Genomic DNA, 24,858 nt, shown 5'->3' on the forward strand with positions numbered 1-24,858 from the left:
AGTCTATGGTTGATTGCACTGGAATAGTAACTATGAGTATAATGACTTGGTTTTACTATTGAGTCTCCCTCCTTCCTTTTCGGTCTCTCTCTCTCTCCTCTCTCTCCCTCCTCTCCCTCCCTTCTCTCCACAGGTCGATGCCTGACTTACTGACTACAGGCGCGTGACTGACAGCTCGGCTGTCGGCAGCATGCTCTCGCGCTGTCCTGCTGTCAGTCACTCTGGAGATGGGTTCTGCGCGAGGCGACCAGAGCAGCAACAGCAGGAAGGTAGATAGATACAGATTTCTTCGTTTATATAATGTCTGTGTTTTGGGCTGTTGTTTCTGGTTTTCTTTTGTCTATTTAATTTTAGGGATTCTCTTTATTTTATTTTTTTGAATCGAAGACAATAGGCTAATTTTGCTTTAGGTTAGTCTACCTGGCTGTTTTTTACTGAGCGCATGCTGTCATTTAGGATTTTTTTCTTATTTTTTTTTTGTAGCGGACGTTGGACCCTATAATCGTTCAAAGCTGCACGTTAGGCTACATCATTCTATTATTTTGCCATTCTGTTCACATTGCAAGAAAAGTATTGATTCTGATTCTGCTTATTGATCAGTCGTTTGTAATTATTATTATTTTCTAGCCATTCTATCTCATATGTAATGCAACGGGTGTCATCAATGTCGCTCTGGATAAGAGCGTCTGCTAAATGACGTAAATGTAAATGTGAATGTAATGTATTCATTGTGTAGCCAAATTGATAATTTCTTAAAAGTACCTTATAGCCCTTTCCTGCACGAGGACAGACACGTTATTTTTCATGATTGAGATATAATTTGTCTTCTTAATCTTTCCTGAATAACCCAACAGTTTAACCAATATTCTGTACCATTACCCATCATGTTTTTCTTAATTGAGTCAATTCAATACCTACATAATATTTGGTTTCTTATTGTTTTTTTATTGGCAATGTTCTGAACATTCGCTCCACGGGACATTCCAACGTTCTCCTCGTTCCGGGTGTAGTGTGTCGTTCAGAACGGACGAGGCGCTGTTAAACATACACTCTGTACTAGCACACACCGACCGTCACATACTCACACACGCATTCTCTCTCTGCTTGGAGTGTATTGGAGACCACCATGGCCATTGGGGAGTTGAGAGGGCAAGACAGAAGGGTTGTTTTCTTTAACAATTGAATACTGCCAAGTTATGCCGCGTTTCACACACTACTGTTCTCGCCACTATCCCCGATGCGGTGGAAAACGGGGTGCGGGCTTTCAGATACGGTAGGTTGTATACTTTAAGCCACTAAATACGGGATGTTTTGGGGTTTAGGTAGCTAGCTAGCGCTAAGGCAAGCGGCGGGGTGAAACGTGCCTTCGCTTTCTTCTTGTGTGTTTGATCCTTGATCGAATGATTGGAACTGTTGCGCGTTGATCGATCTAACGGCTCTGGAATGTTCGTATCCCGTTCGAGAACGCTCAACTGTGTTCGCCGTCCGAGTTAGTTAGCAATCTGGCTAATGTTGACTATGTGAAGTTAGTGTAGCGGGCTACCTCAAGTGGTTTGGTGGAGGAAAGAGAAGGCAGCAGGCCCGTCTTGTGTGGTTGTGGAGTTTGTTGCCTGTTACCCCTCCCCCACCGTCTTTGCAAGAGGCCAAGATGAATGGGATCCCACTTCAAAGCAATGAGAGGGAGAGGCTAGCTACCTAGCCGGAGTAGAAGGAGCGAGAGGGTAGAACTTACGTTGGCTAGTTAGTGTAGCCATCTTTGAAATGCATTGTTTAGTTGCTACCTACATAGCTAGCTACAGTACACATGTCATGAAGTAAAATGTAATGAAGTGCAAACTCATTGTTATTGTTGACCTGATGCTAGCTAACTAACAGTTATAGAGCTAATCTAGAGCTAAGTAGCTAGCTATGTTTTGTTAACCAGGCAGCTAGCTAGCTAACGTTACCGGTGATGTTATTGTAACAAAGCTAACTAGCTATTAGCTAACGTTAGTTAGCCACCGTTACCTTCTTTAACCATAACTTCTGTTTTATTAGCTATTACGGCACTACCTAGCTAGCTGGCTAACAACTAACGCTAACCAATGGTTTATAATGACCTTATTTGTTAACTAGTCTGTGTTGATCATTGCTGTTAGCCTTCATGGTGAAAGTTGAAATCACCATGGCTATGCTAGCTAGTGCCAGGTATAACCTCTGTGATTAGTTAGCTAGTTATTTGTTAGCTCTTCAAAACACGTTCGTTGTGATGGATGTTCTTCAGAGTGTCTGTAGAAGAACACCAGTGGTTCCATGTTACAGCCTATCATCAGCTCATCTTGAATCACGTGAGCACCGCTGGACATCGCTCTCTCGTTCCCCGTTCTCCTCTTTTATCCTCTTCTCTTTCTCTCACTCAGAGATAATCAGTCATCTTTCAGTTTCACCTCTACCGTTCTCTCTCTACTCTATCCCCCTCTTTTCTCCCAGGGTCTATCTGGGATCAGTATGTGTGGGTCTAACCACGCCAACCTTAGCTCATTTCTTCACCCTATAGTTCAGCTCTCACCACCCTCTCCTTTCTGTCAGGGAGGATCATTCCTCTCTTTCACTCATGACCCTCCTCTCTCCTCTTCTATCACAGGGAGAATCGCTCATCTTCAGCTGTTCTAGAGGTGTGGCTGTGACCGGTGCCCAACCCAGTGGTCCCCAACCAGAGACATGAGTGTGGTCCGTGACCCACAGGGGGCGTACAGGGGGGTGGGAGACCCACAAGGGGGGTACAGGGGGGTGGGGGGGGGCGACCATCTGGGGGGTCTAGGGGTGGGGATGGACCCCCACAGCCACTTCACAGAGCACGCCCCTCGGCCCCCCGTGCCTGGAGAAGAGGGGGGTGACCGTGACCCCCACCGCCTCCCCTCCAGCCATGGAGGCCGCCCCCCCACCCAGTCCACCTACTACCCCCCCTCCAAAACAGACCCCTCCTTCCGTAGTAGCGAGCCCCCATCCTCGGCCACCCCCACTCCCAGGCGGCCGGACCTGGACCTAGGGTACGAGCCTGAGGGCAGCGCCTCCCCCACGCCTCCCTACCTGAAGTGGGCCGAGTCGCTCCACTCTCTCCTGGATGACCAGGAGGGCATCCAGCTGTTCAAGGGCTTCCTGAGACAGGAGGGCTGTGGGGACCAGCTTGACTTCTGGTTCGCCTGCTCCGGCTTCAGGAAGAGCAGCCAGGAGAAGAGGCCCAAGCTGGCCAAGGCCATTTACAGGTAGGGATGAGTTCTCTCTCTCTTTTCTTTCTCATCTCTCTATTCTCTCCATCTTTCTCTCTCATTATCTCTCTCTCTCCCCGTCTTTCCAGGAAGTATATCCAGGATAGTAACGGGATCGTGTCGAGGCAGATTAAACCAGCTACCAAGAGCTTCATCAGAGACTGTGTGGTTAGACTGCATCTGGACCCTGCCATGTTTGAGCAGGTATCAATACAGCAATCAATCATTATGCCACGTTGGAACAAGTATCAATACATCAATACATCAATCAATCATTACGCCATGTTGGAACAAGTATCAATTAATCAATACATCAATCATTACGCCATGTTGGAACAGGTATCTGTTGTTTTATTAATGACCTTTCATTGACCAGGTAGATTGTTGAGAAGACATTCTTAATATCCTCCTCTCAGTGGCAGGAGACACAGGAATCTGGAAAAAAATTAATTGAGCTTCATTGCGAACATATTTTCAAGAACAGTTGTGGACAAGGGGTGGATATGCTGGTAGCTAAGCCATAACCAACAACTGCGTTTGCTGCTGGTGAAGAACCCAGCTTCCCTCTCTGGGATCGATACAGTTGTTGACTTGTTTAAATCTCACTTTTCGTTTTCTTTGTTTCTAGCCTAAATGAACGCTAATGTTTTTGGAACTTTGTACCGAACCCATGTTGTCTCTCTCCCAAGGCCCAGACAGAGATCCAGAGCACCATGGAGGAGAACACCTACCCTCTGTTCCTCAAGTCAGACCTGTACCTGGAGTACACCCAGACAGGGGAGGAGAGCCCCAAACCACCCAGCGACCACAGCTCCTCATCGGGTACTGGTCCTGGGCCACCGGGGCCTGGCTACCTGCCCACCCTCACGGAGGACGTAGAGTGGAGGTGTGTGTCTAGATAATGTGGACATTCCTCTGTCTGTATTCTGTCTGTATATTGGGTTTATTGTTGTCAGCACCATGTCACCAGGTCTAATGCCTGGTCCATGTAAATGTACTTGGTGAATAAAGGTGGGTTGTGATTCAGGTGCCGGGAGGAGGGAGAGGAGGAGGAGGAGGAAGAGGAGGGCGGGGATACGCAGGCCAGCAGGCTGACTCAGAGGTTGCTAATGGAGACTGCTCCTCACAGAGTGTCGACCAATCGGAGGGCAGGGGATAGCAGAGAGTACAGGTAGGAGACCAGAGAGAGTGTTTATGTGTCTGTGTGAAATTGATGACAGTGTTTAGTATTTGTCAGACTGGTTGCTATGTAGTTGTCCCTGTAGAGAATCTGTGTGTCTGTGTGAAATTGATGACAGTGTTTAGTATTTGTCCGAGTGGTTGCTATGTAGTTGTCCCTGTAGAGAATCTGTGTGTTTGTGTGTCTGTGTGAAATTCATGACAGTGTTTAGTATTTGTCCGAGTGGTTGCTATGTAGTTGTCCCTGTAGAGAATCTGTGTGTCTGTGTGAAATTGATGACAGTGTTTAGTATTTGTCAGAGTGGTTGCTATGTAGTTGTCCCTGTAGAGAATCTGTGTGTTTGTACGCGTCCCGGGCCGGGATGATACCAGTACCGCCGTGGCAAGGAAACAAAACACAAAGCGGAGGTCCCTTCTTTAGGAGAACAGCCCTGATGTTGGAAACCAACAGCATCATGCTGTCATCCAGAGCCACATTTATTTATTTTCCAAGATATAGCCACAATCATTTACATACAGAGTTTGATCTGCTTCTTGTTTTCATTTATATATTCAAAATATATATATATATTTCATTTATATATATCATTTATATATTCCAAATATTGCGATACTGGTATCATCATAGCCCTGGTCTTGAATGTGTCTGTGTGTATATATATATGTATGTGTTTGTACAGTGCATTCAGAAAGTATTCAGACCCCTTCACCTTTTCCACATTTTGTTACGTTACAGCCTTATTCTAAAATTGATTAAATTATTTTTCCCCCCTCATCAATCTATACACAATACCCCGTAATGACAGAGCAAAAACAGGTTTTTAGACATTTGTGCAAATGTATTAGTCATAGCCACCGAACTGCTAGTATCATTATACATCATCCTTATCACTTTACAGAAATTCTCCCCGAACCCAAAAGTAGAGATCTAAATAGTTGTGCTCTAAAGTGTCAAAAGCCTTAAAACATTTTTACTAAGCGATATAAAGCCATGTTCTTCTATGAACTACCTGTAATCCAAAATATATAATACCAATTGTATATGGTTATGAATACTCCTTCCTTTAATGAAGGCTGATTGGAGTTATACTGATTATATCATAATAATAATATAATAATATGCCATTTAGCAGACGCTTTTATCCAAAGCGACTTACAGTCGTGCGCATACATTTGTACGTATGGGTGGTCCCGGGGATCGAACCCACTACTCTGGCGTTACAAGCGCCATGCTCTACCAATTGAGCTCCAGAGGACCACATCAAGGCCTTTTTTCAGCCTAAAAGCATAGACATGGGCTAGTAATTTTTATAGTCCGTTGCCAACCACGTGATTGGTCTCCAGTTGTCCAAGTAAAGAGTCCTTCTTTTGGTTTAGGTATAATAACTATTAGTCCCTGTCTCAAAGGAGGTGGTAAGATGGCATTAGCAATACCCTGTTTGTAGACCGAAAGCAATAACTCTCAAATATCAGGTCTAAAATGTCAATAGAATTCAGGAGTCAGGCCATCCGGGCCAGGAGATTTAACTATAGCCATTTGTTTAATGGCTTGGTCCAACTCAGTAATATCTATATCAGAATCACAGAGTTTCTTTAAACCTTTCTTCTATAGGCTTAACAGAGTTATTAACTGAATCAAGAAAGGAATCCAATTCGCCGTCCGATAGATGAGACCGATGCAGTGTATCGTAGAAAGAGTGTATTTCCTTATTAAATCACTTCAAGTTCATCAGCTATGTCATTAACATAAATGGATGAAATACTATTCCTTGTCTGCCTATGAGATGTAATTTGGCCTTTGAGCAGATGAAGGCACCCTGTGCCTTATCGTTGTATTCAGTGCCTTCGGAAAGTATTCAGACCCCTTCACCTTTTCCTCATTTTGTTAGGTTACAGCCTGATTCTAAAGTTGATTAAATATTTTTTTTTCCTCATCAATCTACACACAATACCCCATAATGACAAAGCAAAAACAGGTTTTTAGACATTTGTGCTTATTTATAAAAAATGGAAATATCACATTTACATAAGTATTCAGACCATTTACTCAGTACTTTGTTGAAGCGTCGTTGGCAGCGATTACAGCCTCAAGTCTTCTTTGCCATGATGCTACAAGCTTGGCACACCTGTATTTGGGGAGTTTCTCCCATTCTTCTCTGCAGATCCTCTCATGCTCTGTCAGGTTGGATGGGGAGCGTTGCTGCACAGTTATTTTCAGGTCTCTCCAGAGATGTTCGATCGGGAACAAGTCCTGGCTCTGGCTGGGCCACTCATGGACATTAAGACACTTACATTTTACATTTACATTTTAGTCATTTAGCAGACGCTCTTATCCAGAGCGACTTACAGGAGCAATTAGGGTTAAGTGCCTTGCTCAAGGGCACATCGACAGATATTTCACCTAGTCGGCTCGGGGATTAGAACCAGCGACCTTTCGTTTACTGGCATAACGCTCTTAACCACTAAGCTACCTGCCGACTTGTCCCGAAGCCACTCCTGCGTTGTCTTGGCTGTGTGCTTAGGGACGTTGTCCTGTTGGAAGGTGAACCTTCGCCCCAGTCTGAGGTCCTGAGTGCTCTGGAGCAGGTGTTCATCAAGGATCTCTCTGTACTTTGCTCCGTTCATCTTTCCCTCGATCCTGACTAGTCTCCCAGTTCCCGCCGCTGAAAAACATCCCCACAGCATGATGCTGCCACCACCATGCTTCACCGTAGGGATGGTGCCAGGTTTCCTCCAGAGGTGATGCTTGGCCTTCAGGCCAAAGAGTTCAATCTTGGTTTCATCAGACCAGAGAATGTTATTTCTCATGGTCTGAGAGTCCTTTAGGTGCCTTTTGGCAAACTCCAAGTGGGCTGTCATGTGCCATTACTGAGGAGTGGCTTCCGTCTGGCCACTCTACCATAAAGGCATGATTGGTGGAGTGCTGCAGAGATGGTTGTTCTCCCATCTCCACAGAGGAACTCTGGAGCTCTGTCAAACTGACCATCAGGTTCTTGGTCACCTCCCTGAACAAGGCCCTTCTCCCCAGATTGCTCAGTTTGGCTGGGCGGCCAGCTCTAGGAAGAGTCTTGGTGGTTCCAAACTTCTTCCATTTTAGAATGATAAAGGCCGCTGTGTTCTTGGGGACCTTCAATAAATGTTTTGGTACCCTTCCCCAGATCGGTGCCTCGACACAATCCTGTCTCTGAGCTCCACGGACAATTCCTTCGACCTCATGGCTTGGTTTTTGCTCTGACAAGCACCGTCAACTGTGGGGCCTTATGTCCAATCAATTTAATTAGCAAAAATTTATAAAAACCAGTTTTTGCTTTGTCATTATGGGGTATTGTGTGTAGATTGATGAGATATTTTATTTTTTTCTGTCCATTTTAGAATAAGGCTGTAACATAACAAAATGTGGGAAAAGTCAAGGGGGTCTGAATACTTTTGGAATGCACTGTACATGTATGTGTATATATGCGTGTGTGTGTGTGTGTAACCATCTCTCCTCTCAGACCGTGCAGAGAGCCGGTAGTTAACCCCTACTACGTAAACATGGGTTACGCCCGCGCCCCTGCCACCAGCGCTAACGACAGTGAACAGCAGAGCATGTCCAGCGCCTCCGACGTTGACACACTCTCACTGACCGACAGCAGTGTGTGAGTACACACGCTGAAACACACATGGATGCACACACACACACCAACATATCCTATCTGTCTCACACACACACACACACACACTGACACACACACACACACCAACATATCCTATCTGTCTCACACACACACACACACACACACACACTGACATACACACACACACACCAACATATCCTATCTGTCTCACACACACACACACACACACACACCAACATATCCTATCTGTCTCTCACACACACTGACACACACACTAACATATCCTCTCTGTCTCACACACACACACACACACACACACACTGACACACACACCAACATATCCTATCTGTCTCTCACACACACACACACACACACACACACACTGACACACACACACACACCAACATATCCTATCTGTCTCACACACACACACACACTGACACACACACACCAACATATCCTATCTGTCTCACACACACACACACACACTGACACACACACAGCCATGGACTTTTTGCACCAACACACCGAAACACGTTCTTCTGATAACTAACTAGTGTGTGTTGCAGGGATGCTATTCCGCCCTACCGGTATCGTAAACAGCATCGTAGAGAGATGCATGACAGTGCCAAAGCCAACGGACGTGTGCCCCTACCTCATATACCTGTAAGGACACACACTGTCGTCTCTACCTTCTTGCCCTCTTGGCTGTTGTCTGTGCCCAGTAATGTTTGAAACATGTTTTGTGCTGCTACAGTGTTGTGCTGCTGCCATGTTGTGTTGCTACCATGTCAAATCAAATCAAATTGTATTTTGTCACATACACGTGTTTAGCAGATGTTATAGCGGGTGTAGCGAAATGCTTGTGCTTCTAGCTCTGACAGTGCAGTAATATCTAACAATTTCACAACATATACCCAATACACACAAAACTAGTAGGGAATAGGATTGAAGAATATATACATATATGGACAAGCAATGACAGAGCGGCATGGACTAAGATACAGTATAATATTATAGAATGCAGTATATACATATGAGATGAGTAGTGCAAGATATGTAAACATTATTAAAGTGACTAGTGTTCAATTTCTTAAAGTGGCCAGTGATTTCAATAGGCAGCAGCAGCCTCTAATGTGCTAGTGATGGCTATTTAACAGTCTGATGGCCTTGAGATAGAAGCTGTTTTTCATTCTCTCGGTCCCAGCTTTGATGCACCTGTACTGACCTCACCTTCTGGATGATAGCGGGGTGAACAGGCAGTGGCTCGGGTGGTTGATGTCCTTGATGATCTTTTTGGCCTTCCTGTGACATCGGGTGCTGTATGTGTCTTGGAGGGCGGGTAGTTTGCCCACGGTGATGCGTTGGGCAGACCGCACCACCCTCTGGAGAGCCCTGCGGTTGTGGGCGGTGCAGTTGCCGTACCAGGCAGTGATACAGCTCGACAGGATGCTCTCAATCTGTAAACGTTTGTGAGGGTTTTAGGTGATAAGCTGAATTTCTTCAGCCTCCTGAGGTTGAAGAGGCTCTGTTGCGCCTTCTTCACCATATTGTCTGCGTGGGTGGACCATTTCAGTTTGTCAGTGATGTGTACGCCAAGGAACTTGAAGCTTTCCACCTTCTCCACTGCGGTCCCGATGATGTGGATAGGGGGTGCACCCTCTGCTGTTTCCTGAAGTCCACGATCATCTCCTTTTGTTTTGTTGACGTTGAGTGAGAGGTTATTTTCCTGGCACCACACTCCCAGAGCCCTCACCTCCTCCCTGTAGGCGGTCTCGTCATTGTTGGTAATCCAGCTTACTACTGTTGTGTCATCTGCAAACTTGATGATTAAGTTGGAGGCGTGCTTGGCCACGCAGTCATGGGTGAACAGGGAGTACAGGAGGGGGCTGAGCATGCACCCTTGTGGGGCCCCAGTGTTGAGGATCAGCGAAGTGGAGATGTTGTTTCGTACATGTTGTTGCGAAGTGGAGATGTTGTTGTCATGTGGTGTTGCTACCTTGCTGTGTTGTCTTAGGTCTCTCTTTATGTAGTGTTGTGGCGTCTCTCTTGTCGTGATGTGTGTTTTGTCCTATATTTGTATTACTTTTGGTAGGCCGTCATTGTAAATAATAATTTGTTCTTAACTGACTTGCCTAGTTAAATAAATACAAAATACCCTACCTCATATACCTGTAAGAATACACTATCAAAATACTTAATTATGAACTAAATATTTGACATACAACATACTTTCACTGTTCTAGTAGAATGAACGTGTCCTCTATCCGGTGCCGGCTGTGGTAATAACTGGAACGTGTCCTCTATCCGGTGCCGGCTGTGGTAATAACGGGAACGTGTCCTCTATCCGGTGCCGGCTGTGGTAATAACGGGAACGTGTCCTCTATCCGGTGCCGGCTGTGGTAATAACGGGAACGTGTCCTCTATCCGGTGCCGGCTGTGGTAATAACGGGAACGTGTCCTCTGTCCGGTGCCGGCTGTGGTAATAACGGGAACGTGTCCTCTGTCCGGTACCGGCTGTGGTAATAATGGGAACGTGTCCTCTATCCGGTACCAGCTGTGGTAATAATGGGAACGTGTCCTCTATCCGGTACCGGCTGTGGTAATAATGGGAACGTGTCCTCTATCCGGTACCGGCTGTGGTAATAACGGTAGAATGAATGTGTCCTCTATCCGGTGCCGGCTGTGGTAATAACGGTAGAATGAATGTGTCCTCTGTCCGGTGCCGGCTGTGGTAATCATTTATATAGATCATATCTGATATATCTTCTGTGTGTATAGCGCACGTACCGCATGCCGAAGGACATCCACGTCGAGCCGGAGAGGTTTGCTGCTGACCTCATCAGTCGACTGGAGGGAGTTCTGAGAGAGAGAGATGCACAGGAGAGACTGGAGGAGAGACTGAAGAGAGTCAGACTGGTACGTACTGGGGGGTGTGTGTGTGTGTGTGTGTGTGTGTGACGTGTCTGTGACGTGTGTGTGCTTTCATGTGTGTGTTGGACAGTAATCACCCCACACACACACACTTCCTGCTTCTCCTCTAACCCTGCCCCCTTCTTTCCTCTCCTGCTCTGTGATAGGAGGAGGAGGGCGACGACGCCGACGTCTCCATGGTGAACTCCCTCCCCTCCTACGGCAACAAGCCCCTCCCCCCCTCCACCCCGTCCCTCCATCCCCACTACGGGTCCCGTTATTCAGAGACCTCGTACAATGGCGTTCTGGCGCTACAGGACGCGCACGAGGAGAACCCGGAGTCCATCTTGGACGAGCACGTCCAGAGAGTGATGAAGACGCCGGGGTGCCAGTCACCAGGCACCGGGAGACACTCACCCAAAACCCGCTCCCCCGACGGAGGGGTAGGGGTGTACCCTCCGCCCCACTCTGGGAGAACCCAGGGGCCTCCGGGGACCAAAGGTCACAAGCCAGGAGCCAAAGGAGGGGACCCGGCGGGGATGGGAGCAGGTATGTTGTCTTTATTTATCCAGGTTAGTCTCCATGATAAACCTCTTCTAGTGTTGTCTTTATTTATCCAGGTTAGTCTCCATGATAAACCTCTTCTAGTGTTGTCTTTATTTATCCAGGTTAGTCTCCATGATAAACCTCTTCTAGTGTTGTCTTTATTTATCCAGGTTAGTCTCCATGATAAACCTCTTCTAGTGTTGTCTTTATTTATCCAGGTTAGTCTCCATGATAAACCTCTTCTAGTGTTGTCTTTATTTATCCAGGTTAGTCTCCATGATAAACCTCTTCTAGTGTTGTCTTTATTTATCCAGGTTAGTCTCCATGATAAACCTCTTCTAGTGTTGTCTTTATTTATCCAGGTTAGTCTCCATGATAAACCTCTTCTAGTGTTGTCTTTATTTATCCAGGTTAGTCTCCATGATAAACCTCTTCTAGTGTTGTCTCTATTTATCCAGGTTAGTCTCAATGATAAACCTCTTCTAGTGTTGTCTTTATTTATCCAGGTTAGTCTCCATGATAAACCTCTTCTAGTGTTGTCTTTATTTATCCAGGTTAGTCTCCATGATAAACCTCTTCTAGTGTTGTCTTTATTTATCCAGGTTAGTCTCCATGATAAACCTCTTCTAGTGTTGTCTTTATTTATCCAGGTTAGTCTCCATGATAAACCTCTTCTAGTGTTGTCTCTATTTATCCAGGTTAGTCTCAATGATAGACCTCTTCTAGTGTTGATGTTGTATAATCAATGTGATGGTGTGTATTCAACCAACAGAACACAGAGCATCTCGAGGTAGGAGTGCTCTTCATATAATCATGTTCTTTATGATCCTAGATCAGCGCTCCTACCTCCATGCTTTATGAGTACAGGCCCAGGTATAGAGGCGAAATATCAAAGACCACAGCTACCTCCATGCTTTATGAGTACGGGCCCAGGTATAGAGGCGAAATATCAAAGACCACAGCTACCTCCATGCTTTATGAGTACGGGCCCAGGTATAGAGGCGAAATATCAAAGACCACAGCTACCTCCATGCTTTATGAGTACGGGCCCAGGTATAGAGGCGAAATATCAAAGACCACAGCTACCTCCATGCTTTATGAGTACGGGCCCAGGTATAGAGGTGAAATATCAAAGACCACAGCTACCTCCATGCTTTATGAGTACGGGCCCAGGTATAGAGGTGAAATATCAAAGGCCACAGCTACCTCCATGCTTTATGAGTACGGGCCCAGGTATAGAGGTGAAATATCAAAGACCACAGCTACCTCCATGCTTTATGAGTACGGGCCCAGGTATAGAGGTGAAATATCAAAGACCACAGCTACCTCCATGCTTTATGAGTACGGGCCCAGGTATAGAGGCGAAATATCAAAGACCACAGCTACCTCCATGCTTTATGAGTACGGGCCCAGGTATAGAGGTGAAATATCAAAGACCACAGCTACCTCCATGCTTTATGAGTACGGGCCCAGGTATAGAGGTGAAATATCAAAGACCACAGCTACCTCCATGCTTTATGAGTACGGGCCCAGGTATAGAGGCGAAATATCAAAGACCACAGCTACCTCCATGCTTTATGAGTACGGGCCCAGGTATAGAGGTGAAATATCAAAGACCACAGCTTCCTCCATGCTTTATGAGTACGGGCCCAGGTATAGAGGCGAAATATCAAAGACCACAGCTACCTCCATGCTTTATGAGTATCTCTTTTTGAAAGTGTCCGTAAAGGCTGTACCATCACAAGCATGGTTACCACCATCTTTGTTAGGTTAGGAGGTAGAGTTATACTTAGTTAGTTATAGTTAGTTATAGTTAGTTAGTTATAGTTAGTTATAGTTATAGTTAGCTAGTTATATGTCTCTGTTCCCTCAGGTGTGTACCACCACAAGCATGGATACCACCACCCCCCAGGGGGCACCAAGCCCAAAGAGCCCCAGATGGATGAGGTGGTGCTGGGTGGAGGTGGAGGCTCCAGGACCCAGGGGAGCGTCCTGTGGAACGGGGAGGCCCACCACTACGCTACCGGGAAGGGACGCAACTACGCGGACGGGGCTGGGACCATGGACGCCTTGGGCTATAGGTTAGTACCAGGGGGGAGGGGGGTTATCAGGTTAGTACCAGGGGGGAGGGGTGTTATCAGGTTAGTACCAGGGGGGAGGGGTGTTATCAGGTTAGTACCAGGGGGGAGGGGGGTTATCAGGTTAGTACCAGGGGGGAGGGGGGTTATCAGGTTAGTACCAGGGGGGAGGGGGGTTATCAGGTTAGTACCAGGGGGGGAGGGGGGTTATCAGGTTAGTACCAGGGGGGAGGGGGGTTATCAGGTTAGTACCAGGGGGGAGGGGGGTTATGTGTTATCAGTGCTGTAGTACTCCAGGACAGGACTCCAACTAGACTCGGACTCCAGTCACGGTTTTTCATGACCAGTACAGACTTGACTTATAAAAAGTCTCTGACTTACATATTAATTCTACATCCCACTACAAGATCCAATGTTGGATAGCGTCTGTATTGGTTTAGACTAGCTAGCCTTACTAATGCGGAACACGGTCAACTAGCTTGCTTTCTAAGATACCATATTCACTTTGAAAGGTAATTGGAGAGCATTCTTTCGCACTTACAAGGGACTTGGGACCAGACTTGGATGTTTAGTGACTTGAGCACATCTGTCTTACCATCCTGACCCGTGTCTCTCTTCATCCTGACCCGTGTCTCTCTTCATCCTGACCCGTGTGTCTCTTCATCCTGACCCGTGTGTCTCTTCATCCTGACCCGTGTGTCTCTTCATCCTGACCCGTGTCTCTCTTCATCCTGACCCGTGTCTCTCTTTATCCTGACCCGTGTCTCTCTTCATCCTGACCCGTGTCTCTCTTCATCCTGACCCGTGTCTCTCTTCATCCTGACCCGTGTCTCTCTTCATCCTGACCCGTGTGTCTCTTCATCCTGACCCGTGTCTCTCTTCATCCTGACCCGTGTGTCTCTTCATCCTGACCCGTGTGTCTCTTCATCCTGACCCGTGTGTGTTCCCTGTACCCCAGCAGTAAGGGCAGCACCCTATCGAAGCGCGGCTCTAAGAAGGGGGCGGAGCCGGCAGGTAAAGGTGATGAGGGGCGTGTCCAGGAGGCCCAGGTACCGCTGGAGGACCTGGAGAGAAACCACAAGATACTGCAGTGGATGATGGAGGGGGAGGCACTACGACACAAGAAGAACACACACGGGTAACACACACACACACACGCGCACACACGAGTAACACACACACACACACACACGCGCACACACACACACACACACAGGTAACACACAAACACATGGGTAGGACGCACTCTCTCAATCCCTCACTCACTCCAATGTTAACTAACCTCTCTCTCTCTCCCCTCCTCTCTTGCTCTCTCCTCCTCTCTCTCTCCCCTTCTCACTCTCTCCCCTCCACTCTCTCTCCTCCTCTCTCCCTCCTCTCTCTCTCTCTCTCTCTCTCTCTCTCTCCTCCTCTCTCCCCTCCTCTTTCTCTCTCCCCTCCTCTCTTTCTCTCTCCCCTCCTCTCTTGCTCTCTCCTCCTCTCTCTCTCTCTCCCCTCCACTCTCTCTCCTCCTCTCTCCCCTCCTCTCTCGCTCTCTCCTCCTCTCTCCCTCCCCTCCTCTCTCGCTCTCTCCTCCTCTCTCCCCTCTCCTCTCTCTCCCCTCCTCTCTTTCTCTCTCGCCCCTCCTCTCTTGCTCTCTCCTCCTCTCTCCCCTTCTCTCTCTCTCCCCTCCACTCTCTCCCTCCCCTCCTCTCTCTTTCTCTCTCTCTCTCCCTCCTCTCTTTCTCTCTCTCCCCTCCACTCTCTCTCCCTCCCCTCCTCTCTCTTTCTCTCTCCCTCCCCTCCTCTCTCTCTCCCTCCTCTCTCCTCCTCTCTCCCCTTCTCTCTCCCTCCCCTCCACTCTCTCTCCCTCCCCTCCTCTCTCTTTCTCTCTCTCTCTCTCCCCTCCTCTCCTCTCTCTCTCCCCTCCTCTCTCTCGCTCTCCCCTCTAGGAGTACTACAGGCTCCAGGAAGACCCAGGGGAGTGTGGAGGTGTCGAGGCCCAGCTCGGTGGAGCGTCCTGGGGCAGTGCACCCCTGGGTGAGCGCCCAGCTGCGGAACAACGTGCAGCCCTCCCACCCCTTCATCCAGGACCCCACCATGCCCCCCAACCCCGCACCCAACCCCCTCACCCAACTAGAGGAGGCCCGGAGGAGACTGGAGGAGGAGAGGAGGAGGTCCGCCCTGCTGCAGGCTAAGCAGAGGTGAGAGGAGGAAGGGTTAAGGTTGGAACTAGGGGTTAGTGTTGAGATTAGGATCAGGGGTTAAGGTTGGAACTAGGGGTTAGTGTTGAGATTAGGATCAGGGGTTAAGGTTGGAACTAGGGGTTAGTGTTGAGATTAGGATCAGGGGTTCAGGTTGGAACTAGGGGTTAGTGTTGAGATTAGGATCAGGGGTTCAGGTTGGAACTAGGGGTTAGTGTTGAGATTAGGATCAGGGGTTCAGGTTGGAACTAGGGGTTAGTGTTGAGATTAGGATCAGGGGTTCAGGTTGGAACTAGGGGTTAGTGTTGAGATTAGGATCAGGGGTTCAGGTTGGAACTAGGGGTTAGTGTTGAGATTAGGATCAGGCGTTAAGGTTGGAACTAGGGGTTAGTGTTGAGATTAGGATCAGGGGTTCAGGTTGGAACTAGGGGTTAGTGTTGAGATTAGGATCAGGCGTTAAGGTTGGAACTAGGGGTTAGTGTTGAGATTAGGATCAGGCGTTAAGGTTGGAACTAGGGGTTAGTGTTGAGATTAGGATCAGGGGTTCTAGCAGGAGGCTGGAGAGGAGGAGGGGTTAAGGTTGGGATTAAGATTGCAAGTGATTTAACAAATCCTCACTATCAGTATCTGCAATTTGGCAGTACGCCCAGACTCTTGTTTTGAGAACGAAAGATATCTCAGTTTCAAGGTCTCAGTTTAGGGAGAAGAAGCCTTGTGAGGTATTGGTCTGTCACATGCATGACCCGGGATTGGTCGGTCACATTAATGAAGCAAACGTTAATGATGAATTACTTATGAATGATGAATAAGCTAAATCATGCAAATATAGCTTGTCTGTATATAAGAGAACTAACGGGACTGCCCCGGTGGAGCTCCTGATCGACATGTGTCCTTGGTGCATTGAGTTGGTAGGAACCTCTCCAGCACGCTGATAATAAACAATGATTCATTTACATTTTTACATTTTAGTCATTTAGCAGACGCTCTTAACCAGAGCGACTTACAGTTAGTGAGTGCATACATTTTTCATAAGCTTGACTTCGAGTGTCCCTGTGTAGAATATCCACGACAAGATGTAAGGTTATTGGTAGAGGAGGGAGACTCCAATACGCTGATGGATCAGTCAGTCTGACAGACATAGACTCTGTGTGTCACCGTGTACTGTCTCTGCCTCCGTCTCTCCTCCCCTCCAGGCAGAAGTCTTTAAGCAGTAAGAAGCAGGTGTCACAGTGTGACAACGTAACCGTGGCGTACTACTTCTGTGGCGAGCCCATCCCCTACCGCACCACGGTCAAAGGTTGCGTGGTGACCCTGGGACAGTTCAAAGAGCTACTCACCAAGAAGGGCTTCTACAGGTGAGAGGTCGTCATCACGGAGATCAAGCTCTGGAGACCATGGCTGAGTCCCAAACGGCACCCTGTTCCCTACATAGTGCACTAATGTTGATCAGAACCCTATGGGCCCTATAAAGGGAACAGGGTGAATACCTGTGGACAATGAAGTCCTGTTTGATTCTACTCTCTTCTAACCCTGCTCTCTCTGTCTTCTGTCCTTACTTGCTCTGTGTGTTGATTCATTGTGTGTGTGTGTGTGTGTATGTGTGTTGATTCATTGTGTGTGTGTGTCCTCTAGGTTCTACTTTAAGAAGGTGAGTGATGAGTTTGACTGTGGCGTGGTGTTTGAGGAGGTCAGAGAGGACGACGCCATCTTGCCCATCTTTGAGGAGAAGATCATCGGCAAGGTAGAGAAGGTGGACTGAACCAGGAAACAGGAAATGGAGCCAGTAGGAAGTGGAGGAGGAACGATGACGCAGAGAAAAGACTGAACCGGAACGGAGGAAGAGGAGGTGGAGAGAGAGAGGGCTTTTGGAAGAGGAGGGAGGGAGGGAATGTAAAGGAGGGTAGGAAAGGATGAGGGATGGGATGGTCAACAGAATGTCACTGCCTGGATCAAGCGTAGAGGAACACACGTTCGGAAAGGAGGATGAGACAGTGGGATGAACAGGGTGAAAAAGACCATTCCTAAACAGTCTTCCACTCCTGCTCTGGGGGAGTTGTTGTTCTCCTTCCAGAACCAGCTGCTGCTAAGTTGCTATGGAGACATCATGGTGCTGGGAACAACAGAGGTTGACGGCTGAGTTCCATTCCGGAATCTCACTCCCTTCCCTTCAGTCCCAGGGCTCGTCACTGAGGGGCCAGAGGGGCTGTATGCGTCCCAAATAGCACCCTATACCCCAGTGATCATCAACTAGATTCGGGCCACGGGCTGATTTTTATTCTTGAGCGAATGGTCAGGTGGCCCGAGTATATAACTACAAATAATTTGTGGACTGCAAATTGACCACAAGAAGCACAAACAGATATAATATTTGACTAAAACATAATCATTTCAAACTTCTGGAAATCTGATATCCAAAATTCGAATCACTTGGAGCTGAAAGCTGGTGTTTTTACAAGCTTTTATATTCCAATGAAGCCCTTTGGGCCCTGGTCAAAAGTAGTGCCCTAATATAGGGAATAGGGTGCAGCAATGAGGTGAGCTTTTCATAACGGAGCAGAGCCTTCATCTCCTCGACATCTGGACATCATAATGACATCATAAAGAACCTTCATGCTCCGTCCTCTGATGATGTCACCTAGCGATGTCAAAGCATTCTGTTCACCCAAACAAACAAACAAACAAACATGTTCTATAAATCTCCTTTACTAAAGCTGTATATTTTTGATACAACGCTATGCCTACGGACAAAAGGAACAACAGTCTTTTTACCTGTAGACATTATTAGTATATTTCTGGGTGGGTGTAATGTACAGGGACTAGTAGGTTTTAACACATGTACAGACTAGGGCGGCATCCCAAATGGAATCCTGTTCCCTCTATAGTGCACTGCTTTTGATCAGAGCCCATAGGGTAGCAGTGCGCTCTAGGAAATAGGGTGCCGTTTGGGATGTGACCTGTGTGTTTCTAAACGATCAAAGCTCGGTCGTGTCCCAAAATTACACCCTATTCCCCAGGTAGTGCACTATTTCATTTAGTGCACTACGTGGGGGTTAGGGTGTGGTTTGGGACTCAATCCCTTGTGTTTTACATATGTAAAGGTTTTATATTTTAAAGCTAGCTGGCTGAGTCCTGTCAGGGCCGCCATTTTTGTTTTCAGTCACTCCATGCTTCTTCTCCAGGAGCCGCGTCATGTCTGTTATCCCATTCAACTGCCTCCTGGCTGTGTGTCCCAAAGGCCACCCAGTGCCGCAGCATGCCATTTGGGACACATCCTCTGACTTCTGTCCAAACCGATCCCCTTACACCCTAGGTTGAACCCTATCCCCTACACCCTAGGTTGAACCCTATCCCCTACACCCTAGGTTGATCCCTATCCCCTACACCCTAGGTTGAACCCTATCCCCTACACCCTAGGTTGAACCCTATCCCCTACACCCTAGGTTGAACCCTATCCCCTACACCCTAGGTTGAACCCTATCCCCTACACCCTAGGTTGAACCCTATCCCCTACACCCTAGGTTGAACCCTATCCCCTACACCCTAGGTTGAACCCTATCCCCTACACCCTAGGTTGATCCCTATCCCCTACACCCTAGGTTGAACCCTATCCCCTACACCTTAGGTTGAACCCTATCCCCTACACCCTAGGTTGAACCCTATCCCCTACACCCTAGGTTGAACCCTATCCCCTACACCCTAGGTTGAACCCTAACCCTTACACCCTAGGTTGAACCCTAACCCTTACACCCTAGGTTGGGAGTAGGGGCTCTGGATTGGTTTGGAATTCAGAAAACTGTCTTGTCGATCGTGAATGTACTGCAACTCTCCCTAACTTCTCCTCAGTCCCAGGGCCGGGCCTGTATCTGTTTCAGATCAAAAGCTGCCCCATAGCACAGCACAGATCTAGGAGCAGCTTGCCCTAATCCAGGTTGTGTCTCAAATGACACCCTGTTCCCTATCTAGTGCACTACTTTTGACCAGTGTTCATAGGGCTGTGGTATGAAGTAGTGCACTAGATGGGTATATGGTGCCATTTGGGATGCAAACCCCCCCCCACACACACACTCTCAGGAGAGGAAAATGGTGGAACTGTCTTAGCATCTGTTTTTACTCCCAAGCCCTGTCAAGGTTCCTGGACTGTATGTTCTATGTAGTACGTTGTATTTCTACAATGAACTGATCTACGGTGCGTTGATCTATGTAAACAGCCAAAGAACATCATAACCTGTCTGTGTCCGTACACTGTCTGTGTCTCTGTCCGTAGAGTTAGCCCCGTCGTGAAATATCTTGTTTTATTGTGTATCTGTCTGCATGGCAGAAATTAACATGGTTATCCCTATTGCCCCCAATAGTCCAGTCTATAATGTGGAGTTAAATGTATTGGGTTTTAAATCACCTTCTGGGGAAACAGTGCCTACAGGTGACTTGTACTCCGATCTGGTCAAAGAGGGTAAAATACACAATAGGAATACTTCATCCCCAAATCCAAGATGGCGGCCCACTATAAATCCAAGATGGTGGCCCCCACTATAAATCCAAGATGGTGGCCCACTATAAATCCAAGATGGTGGCCCACTATAAATCCAAGATGGCAGCCCACTATAAATCCAAGATTGTGGCCCACTATAAATCCAAGATGGTGGCCCACTATATCTCCCCCCTCTGAACTATAACATTTTAGATGAAAATAAATGTGTTTATACAATAATATCTGTCCAATAATCTCCAAGCATGTTCTTATTTTATATTGAATGTCTTTTACGATTATACATGATTTTAGTTTGTTTTATTTGTAGTAAACTACATTGCCCCCCTTGAATGGTATTTAATGCTATGTTATTGGAAGTATTGGGGGATGTCCCTAATGGTACACTATTCCCTATATAGCACACTACTGGCCTCTGGTTGAAAGGAGTGCACTATATAGGGAATAGGGTGCCATTTGAGACATTTCCTTGTAATTCTCATAAATGAATGGGAAAGCTGTAAGGGTCCTTTTTTATAACGGTCATTATTATTGTCATTTAATTTAACTAAGTCCTTACAGGGTCACTACAGAGTATGGGGGCTGATCTAGGATCAGTTTTAACCTCTTTTTTTTTTTAGATCGTAATGAATAACATTACATGGACGGGGATCCTAGATCCAGCCAATCTACAATGAGAAGCTTTCTGAATACAGGCCCAGACACCGCAGTCGTGGTGGTGTGAAAACAGTGCCTTTTTAATACCGGCGTAACTTTAGATCACTGATTGTCATAGAACCTGTCAGTACATGTTTTAGCCTATAGGTGGTGCTGTTTTTAAATTACTGTCGTTTTGTTTGTTATTTTCAACCAACATTACATCATTTTGTTTATTATTTTCAACCAACATTACATCATTTTGTTTATTATTTTCAACCAACATTACGCCGTGTCGGTCTGGACAAGCCTACTCTTCACTATGTAAATATGTACATTGCCATATTTCCTATGTTTCAGTCCTCACCCGTTGACAGACAGCCGGTCTCTGAGGTTTATTGACTACAGACTACACAGAGACTGCAGAGCGCTGGATTCACTTGTACATTTCTTTTTAAAAAGGTACTTCGTTAATAAATACATTGAATAAATACGACCCCTGTCCTTGTTGATGGAGTAGTAGAGACACCGTTGTGTTGATGAGACACCGTTATGTTGATGAGACACCGTTATGTTGATGAGACACCGTTATGTTGATGAGACACCGTTATGTTGATGAGACACCGTTATGTTGATGAGTGCCACCGTTATGTTGATGAGCGCCACCGTTATGTTGATGAGCGCCACCGTTATGTTGATGAGCGCCACCGTTATGTTGATGAGCGCCACCGTTGTGTTGATGAGACACCGTTATGAAGATGAGACACCGTTATGTTGATGAGTGCCACCGTTATGTTGATGAGCGCCACCGTTATGTTGATGAGCGCCACCGTTATGTTGAGAGACACGGTTATGTTGATGAGCGCCACCGTTAAGTTGATGAGCGCCACCGTTATGTTGATGAGAGACACCGTTATGTTGATGAGCGCCACCGTTATGTTGATGAGAGACACCGTTATGTTGAGAGACACCGTTATGTTGATGAGAGACACTTATGTTGATGAGCGACACCGTTATGTTGATGAGAGACACCGTTCTGTTGATGAGACACCGTTCTGTTGATGAGACACCGTTATGTTGATGAGACACCGTTATGTTGATGAGACACCGTTATGTTGATGAGAGACACTGTTATGTTGATGAGAGACACCATTATGTTATGAGACACCATTATGTTGATAAGACACCGTTATGTTGATGAGAGACACTGTTATGTTGATGAGCGCCAATGTTATGTTGATGAGCGCCACGGTTATGTTGATGAGCGCCACCGTTATGTGGATGAGCGCCACCGTTATGTGGATGAGCGCCACCGTTCTGTGGATGAGCGCCACCGTTATGTTGATGAGACACCGTTATGTTGATGAGACACCGTTATGTTGATGAGAGACACTGTTATTTTGATGAGCGCCAGATGAGAGCCATCACTATGTTGATGATGAGAGCCAGATGAGGGCCATCAATATGTTGACGAGGGCCATCACTATGTTGATGAGAGACATTATGTTGATGAGCCATCAGGATCTATATGATAAGGATCCATTGATGCTCTAGAAAACCTAAATGTTGATGACTGCTTCTGTGTAGTCAGTTCTACCAATCTATACATGGAGTCCGCTAAAGGTACCAATCTATACATGGAGTCTGCTAAAGGTACCAATCTATACATGGAGTCTGCTAAAGGTACCAATCTATACTAGTCTCCTAAAGGTACCAATCTATACATGGAGTCCGCTAAAGGTACCAATCTATACATGGAGTCTCCTAAAGGTACCAATCTATACATGGAGTCTCCTAAAGGTACCAATCTATACATGGAGTCTCCTAAAGGTACCAATCTATACATGGAGTCTCCTAAAGGTACCAATCTATACTAGTCTCCTAAAGGTACCAATCTATACATGGAGTCCGCTAAAGGTACCAATCTATACATGGAGTCCGCTAAAGGTACCAATCTATACATGGAGTCTCCTAAAGGTACCAATCTATACATGGAGTCTCCTAAAGGTACCAATCTATACATGGAGTCTCCTAAAGGTACCAATCTATACTAGTCTCCTAAAGGTACCAATCTATACATGGAGTCCGCTAAAGGTACCAATCTATACATGGAGTCCGCTAAAGGTACCAATCTATACATGGAGTCTCCTAAAGGTACCAATCTATACTAGTCTCCTAAAGGTACCAATCTATACATGGAGTCCGCTAAAGGTACCAATCTATACATGGGGTCTCCTAAAGGTACCAATCTATACATGGAGTCCGCTAAAGGTACCAATCTATACATGGAGTCTCCTAAAGGTACCAATCTATACTAGTCTCCTAAAGGTACCAATCTATACATGGAGTCCGCTAAAGGTACCAATCTATACATGGAGTCCGCTAAAGGTACCAATCTATACATGGAGTCTCCTAAAGGTACCAATCTATACTAGTCTCCTAAAGGTACCAATCTATACATGGAGTCCGCTAAAGGTACCAATCTATACATGGGGTCTCCTAAAGGTACCAATCTATACATGGAGTCCGCTAAAGGTACCAATCTATACATGGGGTCCGCTAAAGGTACCAATCTATATGTTGAGTGTGCTTAAGGTACCAATCTATTTGTTGAGTCTGCAAAAGGTACCAATCTATATGTTGAGTGTGCTTAAGGTACCAATCTATTCATTGAGTCTGCAAAAGGTACCAATCTATATGTTGAGTTTGCTTAAGGTACCAATCTATACATTGAGTCTGCAGAAGGTACCAATCTTGGCTAATTGTTTATTTTTACAAAACCTACATCTTTGCCCTATTCCCTTGAACATGCTTTTATGTCCAAGACTTAATCTGTGTCTGGGAAACTGGCCCCTAATGTATGCAGGCAATCATGCTGACTATTTACACCCTCCAGTTTAGTGCACCGTTTTAGGACAGTCCCAAGATATTCCACCACATATTCTAGCTCAGCCCTTTAATATCAGGAGTCGGTTGCAATAAAATGTGATGATTTCAGTTTATTGCCCTCAATTAAACGTTGTGATGACGATTATACAGTTTCCGTTTATGTTTACAGGTAAATGTGAGTAGTACGCCACCCTGTGGAACATTGGGAAATGTCCTTCACGAAACAACCGTTCGAGTGACGCGAATGACGTACAACACAAGGTCAAAGTTGACATGTGTAACGCCACGAAGGGAACACACAGTTGAAACTTCAGCTGCCAAAGAAAACATGCATTTCTGAGTGAGATGTGCTTGATTTAACGTTTAATTTTGCGGGTTTTAATTGAACAGGATACTATGCTAAGGAAATAGTATGCAGATACTCTGAATGCATATCGAGCTGTACAGTAGTAGGTCATTATTGACAACTTTGAGTAACGAATTCGTAGCGGAGCTAGCGCGCTAGCCATGGACCCGCTAGACGTACTACTGGACGAAGTGGCGTTGGAGGGACTGGACGGGGTTACTATCACCTCTCTGTGGATTCGGTTGGAAAAGAGGAACCCTGCTTTCCCACTGAATCTAGACTCGTATACTAAAGAGTTCATTTGGAAATCCTTGGTATATAACCACGAAGTCGACTTCTACGAGCTGCCGCAAGAGAGAGCGGATGTCGTGCTCGTCGACAGGTAGGTTGGAGTTGTCTTACGCCTCGATCAACACCTACAGTGTCTTTGCGAAAAATGGGACGCAGCATCATCTGGATATGTGTGCAACAAAAGTTAAACATTCACCTTCTGCTACCATTTCTGTCAAGCCGTCTACGCATACAGTTTGACGCATGTGTTCGATAAATTCAACATATGCACCAAACAGAACGCACTGCCTCTGCAAGGCAAACGCAGCGTCCCATTGGAAATGAATGTACTTCAGGTGTACCAACATGTATTGACACTGTCGGTGTGATCGAGGTTCGTCTAGCAATGCCATCATATGATGCGTTCGAGATGACTCGGAACAAGGAAATATCCGAACTCCGATTAC

The 24,858-nt window shown here is 46.4% G+C and overlaps 2 protein-coding genes across 2 annotated transcripts in view; both read left to right on the forward strand.

The window, feature by feature from the left end:
• Positions 1–1,117: 1,117 nt before the first annotated feature.
• LOC311119245 (axin-1-like) lies at positions 1,118–19,874 on the forward strand. Its single transcript, XM_084193970.1, has 14 exons — positions 1,118–1,273; positions 2,624–3,245; positions 3,338–3,452; positions 3,938–4,134; positions 4,276–4,419; positions 7,922–8,065; positions 8,614–8,710; positions 10,826–10,963; positions 11,125–11,506; positions 13,377–13,584; positions 14,540–14,719; positions 15,513–15,764; positions 16,958–17,119; positions 17,397–19,874. Exons 2-14 carry the CDS (start codon positions 2,701–2,703, stop codon positions 17,521–17,523), a joined length of 2,691 nt encoding a protein of 896 aa, XP_084050096.1. The 5' UTR covers positions 1,118–1,273; positions 2,624–2,700; the 3' UTR covers positions 17,524–19,874.
• Positions 19,875–24,045: 4,171 nt separating this feature from the next.
• Positions 24,046–24,858, forward strand: part of LOC311119257 (general transcription factor 3C polypeptide 1-like) — a 78,467-nt gene continuing 77,654 nt past the window's right edge. Inside the window, exon 1 of the mRNA XM_084193978.1 lies at positions 24,046–24,503. Within this exon, the coding sequence (XP_084050104.1) occupies positions 24,283–24,503 (221 nt within the window). The 5' untranslated portion in view covers positions 24,046–24,282. The remainder of the gene's footprint in view (positions 24,504–24,858) is intronic.

The sequence above is a fragment of the Coregonus lavaretus genome (assembly GCF_964263955.1).
Source record: "Coregonus lavaretus genome assembly, contig: HAP1_SCAFFOLD_429, whole genome shotgun sequence".
NCBI lineage: Eukaryota > Metazoa > Chordata > Actinopteri > Salmoniformes > Salmonidae > Coregonus > Coregonus lavaretus.

Excerpts from the sequence above, each read along its gene's own strand:
- LOC311119245 (XM_084193970.1), top strand. The coding sequence starts at position 2,701 with ATGAGTGTGGTCCGTGACCCACAGGGGGCGTACAGGGGGGTGGGAGAC. Across the intron at positions 14,720-15,512 it reads CACAAGAAGAACACACACGG|GAGTACTACAGGCTCCAGGA; the intron begins GTAACACACACA and ends TCTCCCCTCTAG. Across the intron at positions 15,765-16,957 it reads CTGCTGCAGGCTAAGCAGAG|GCAGAAGTCTTTAAGCAGTA; the intron begins GTGAGAGGAGGA and ends CCTCCCCTCCAG.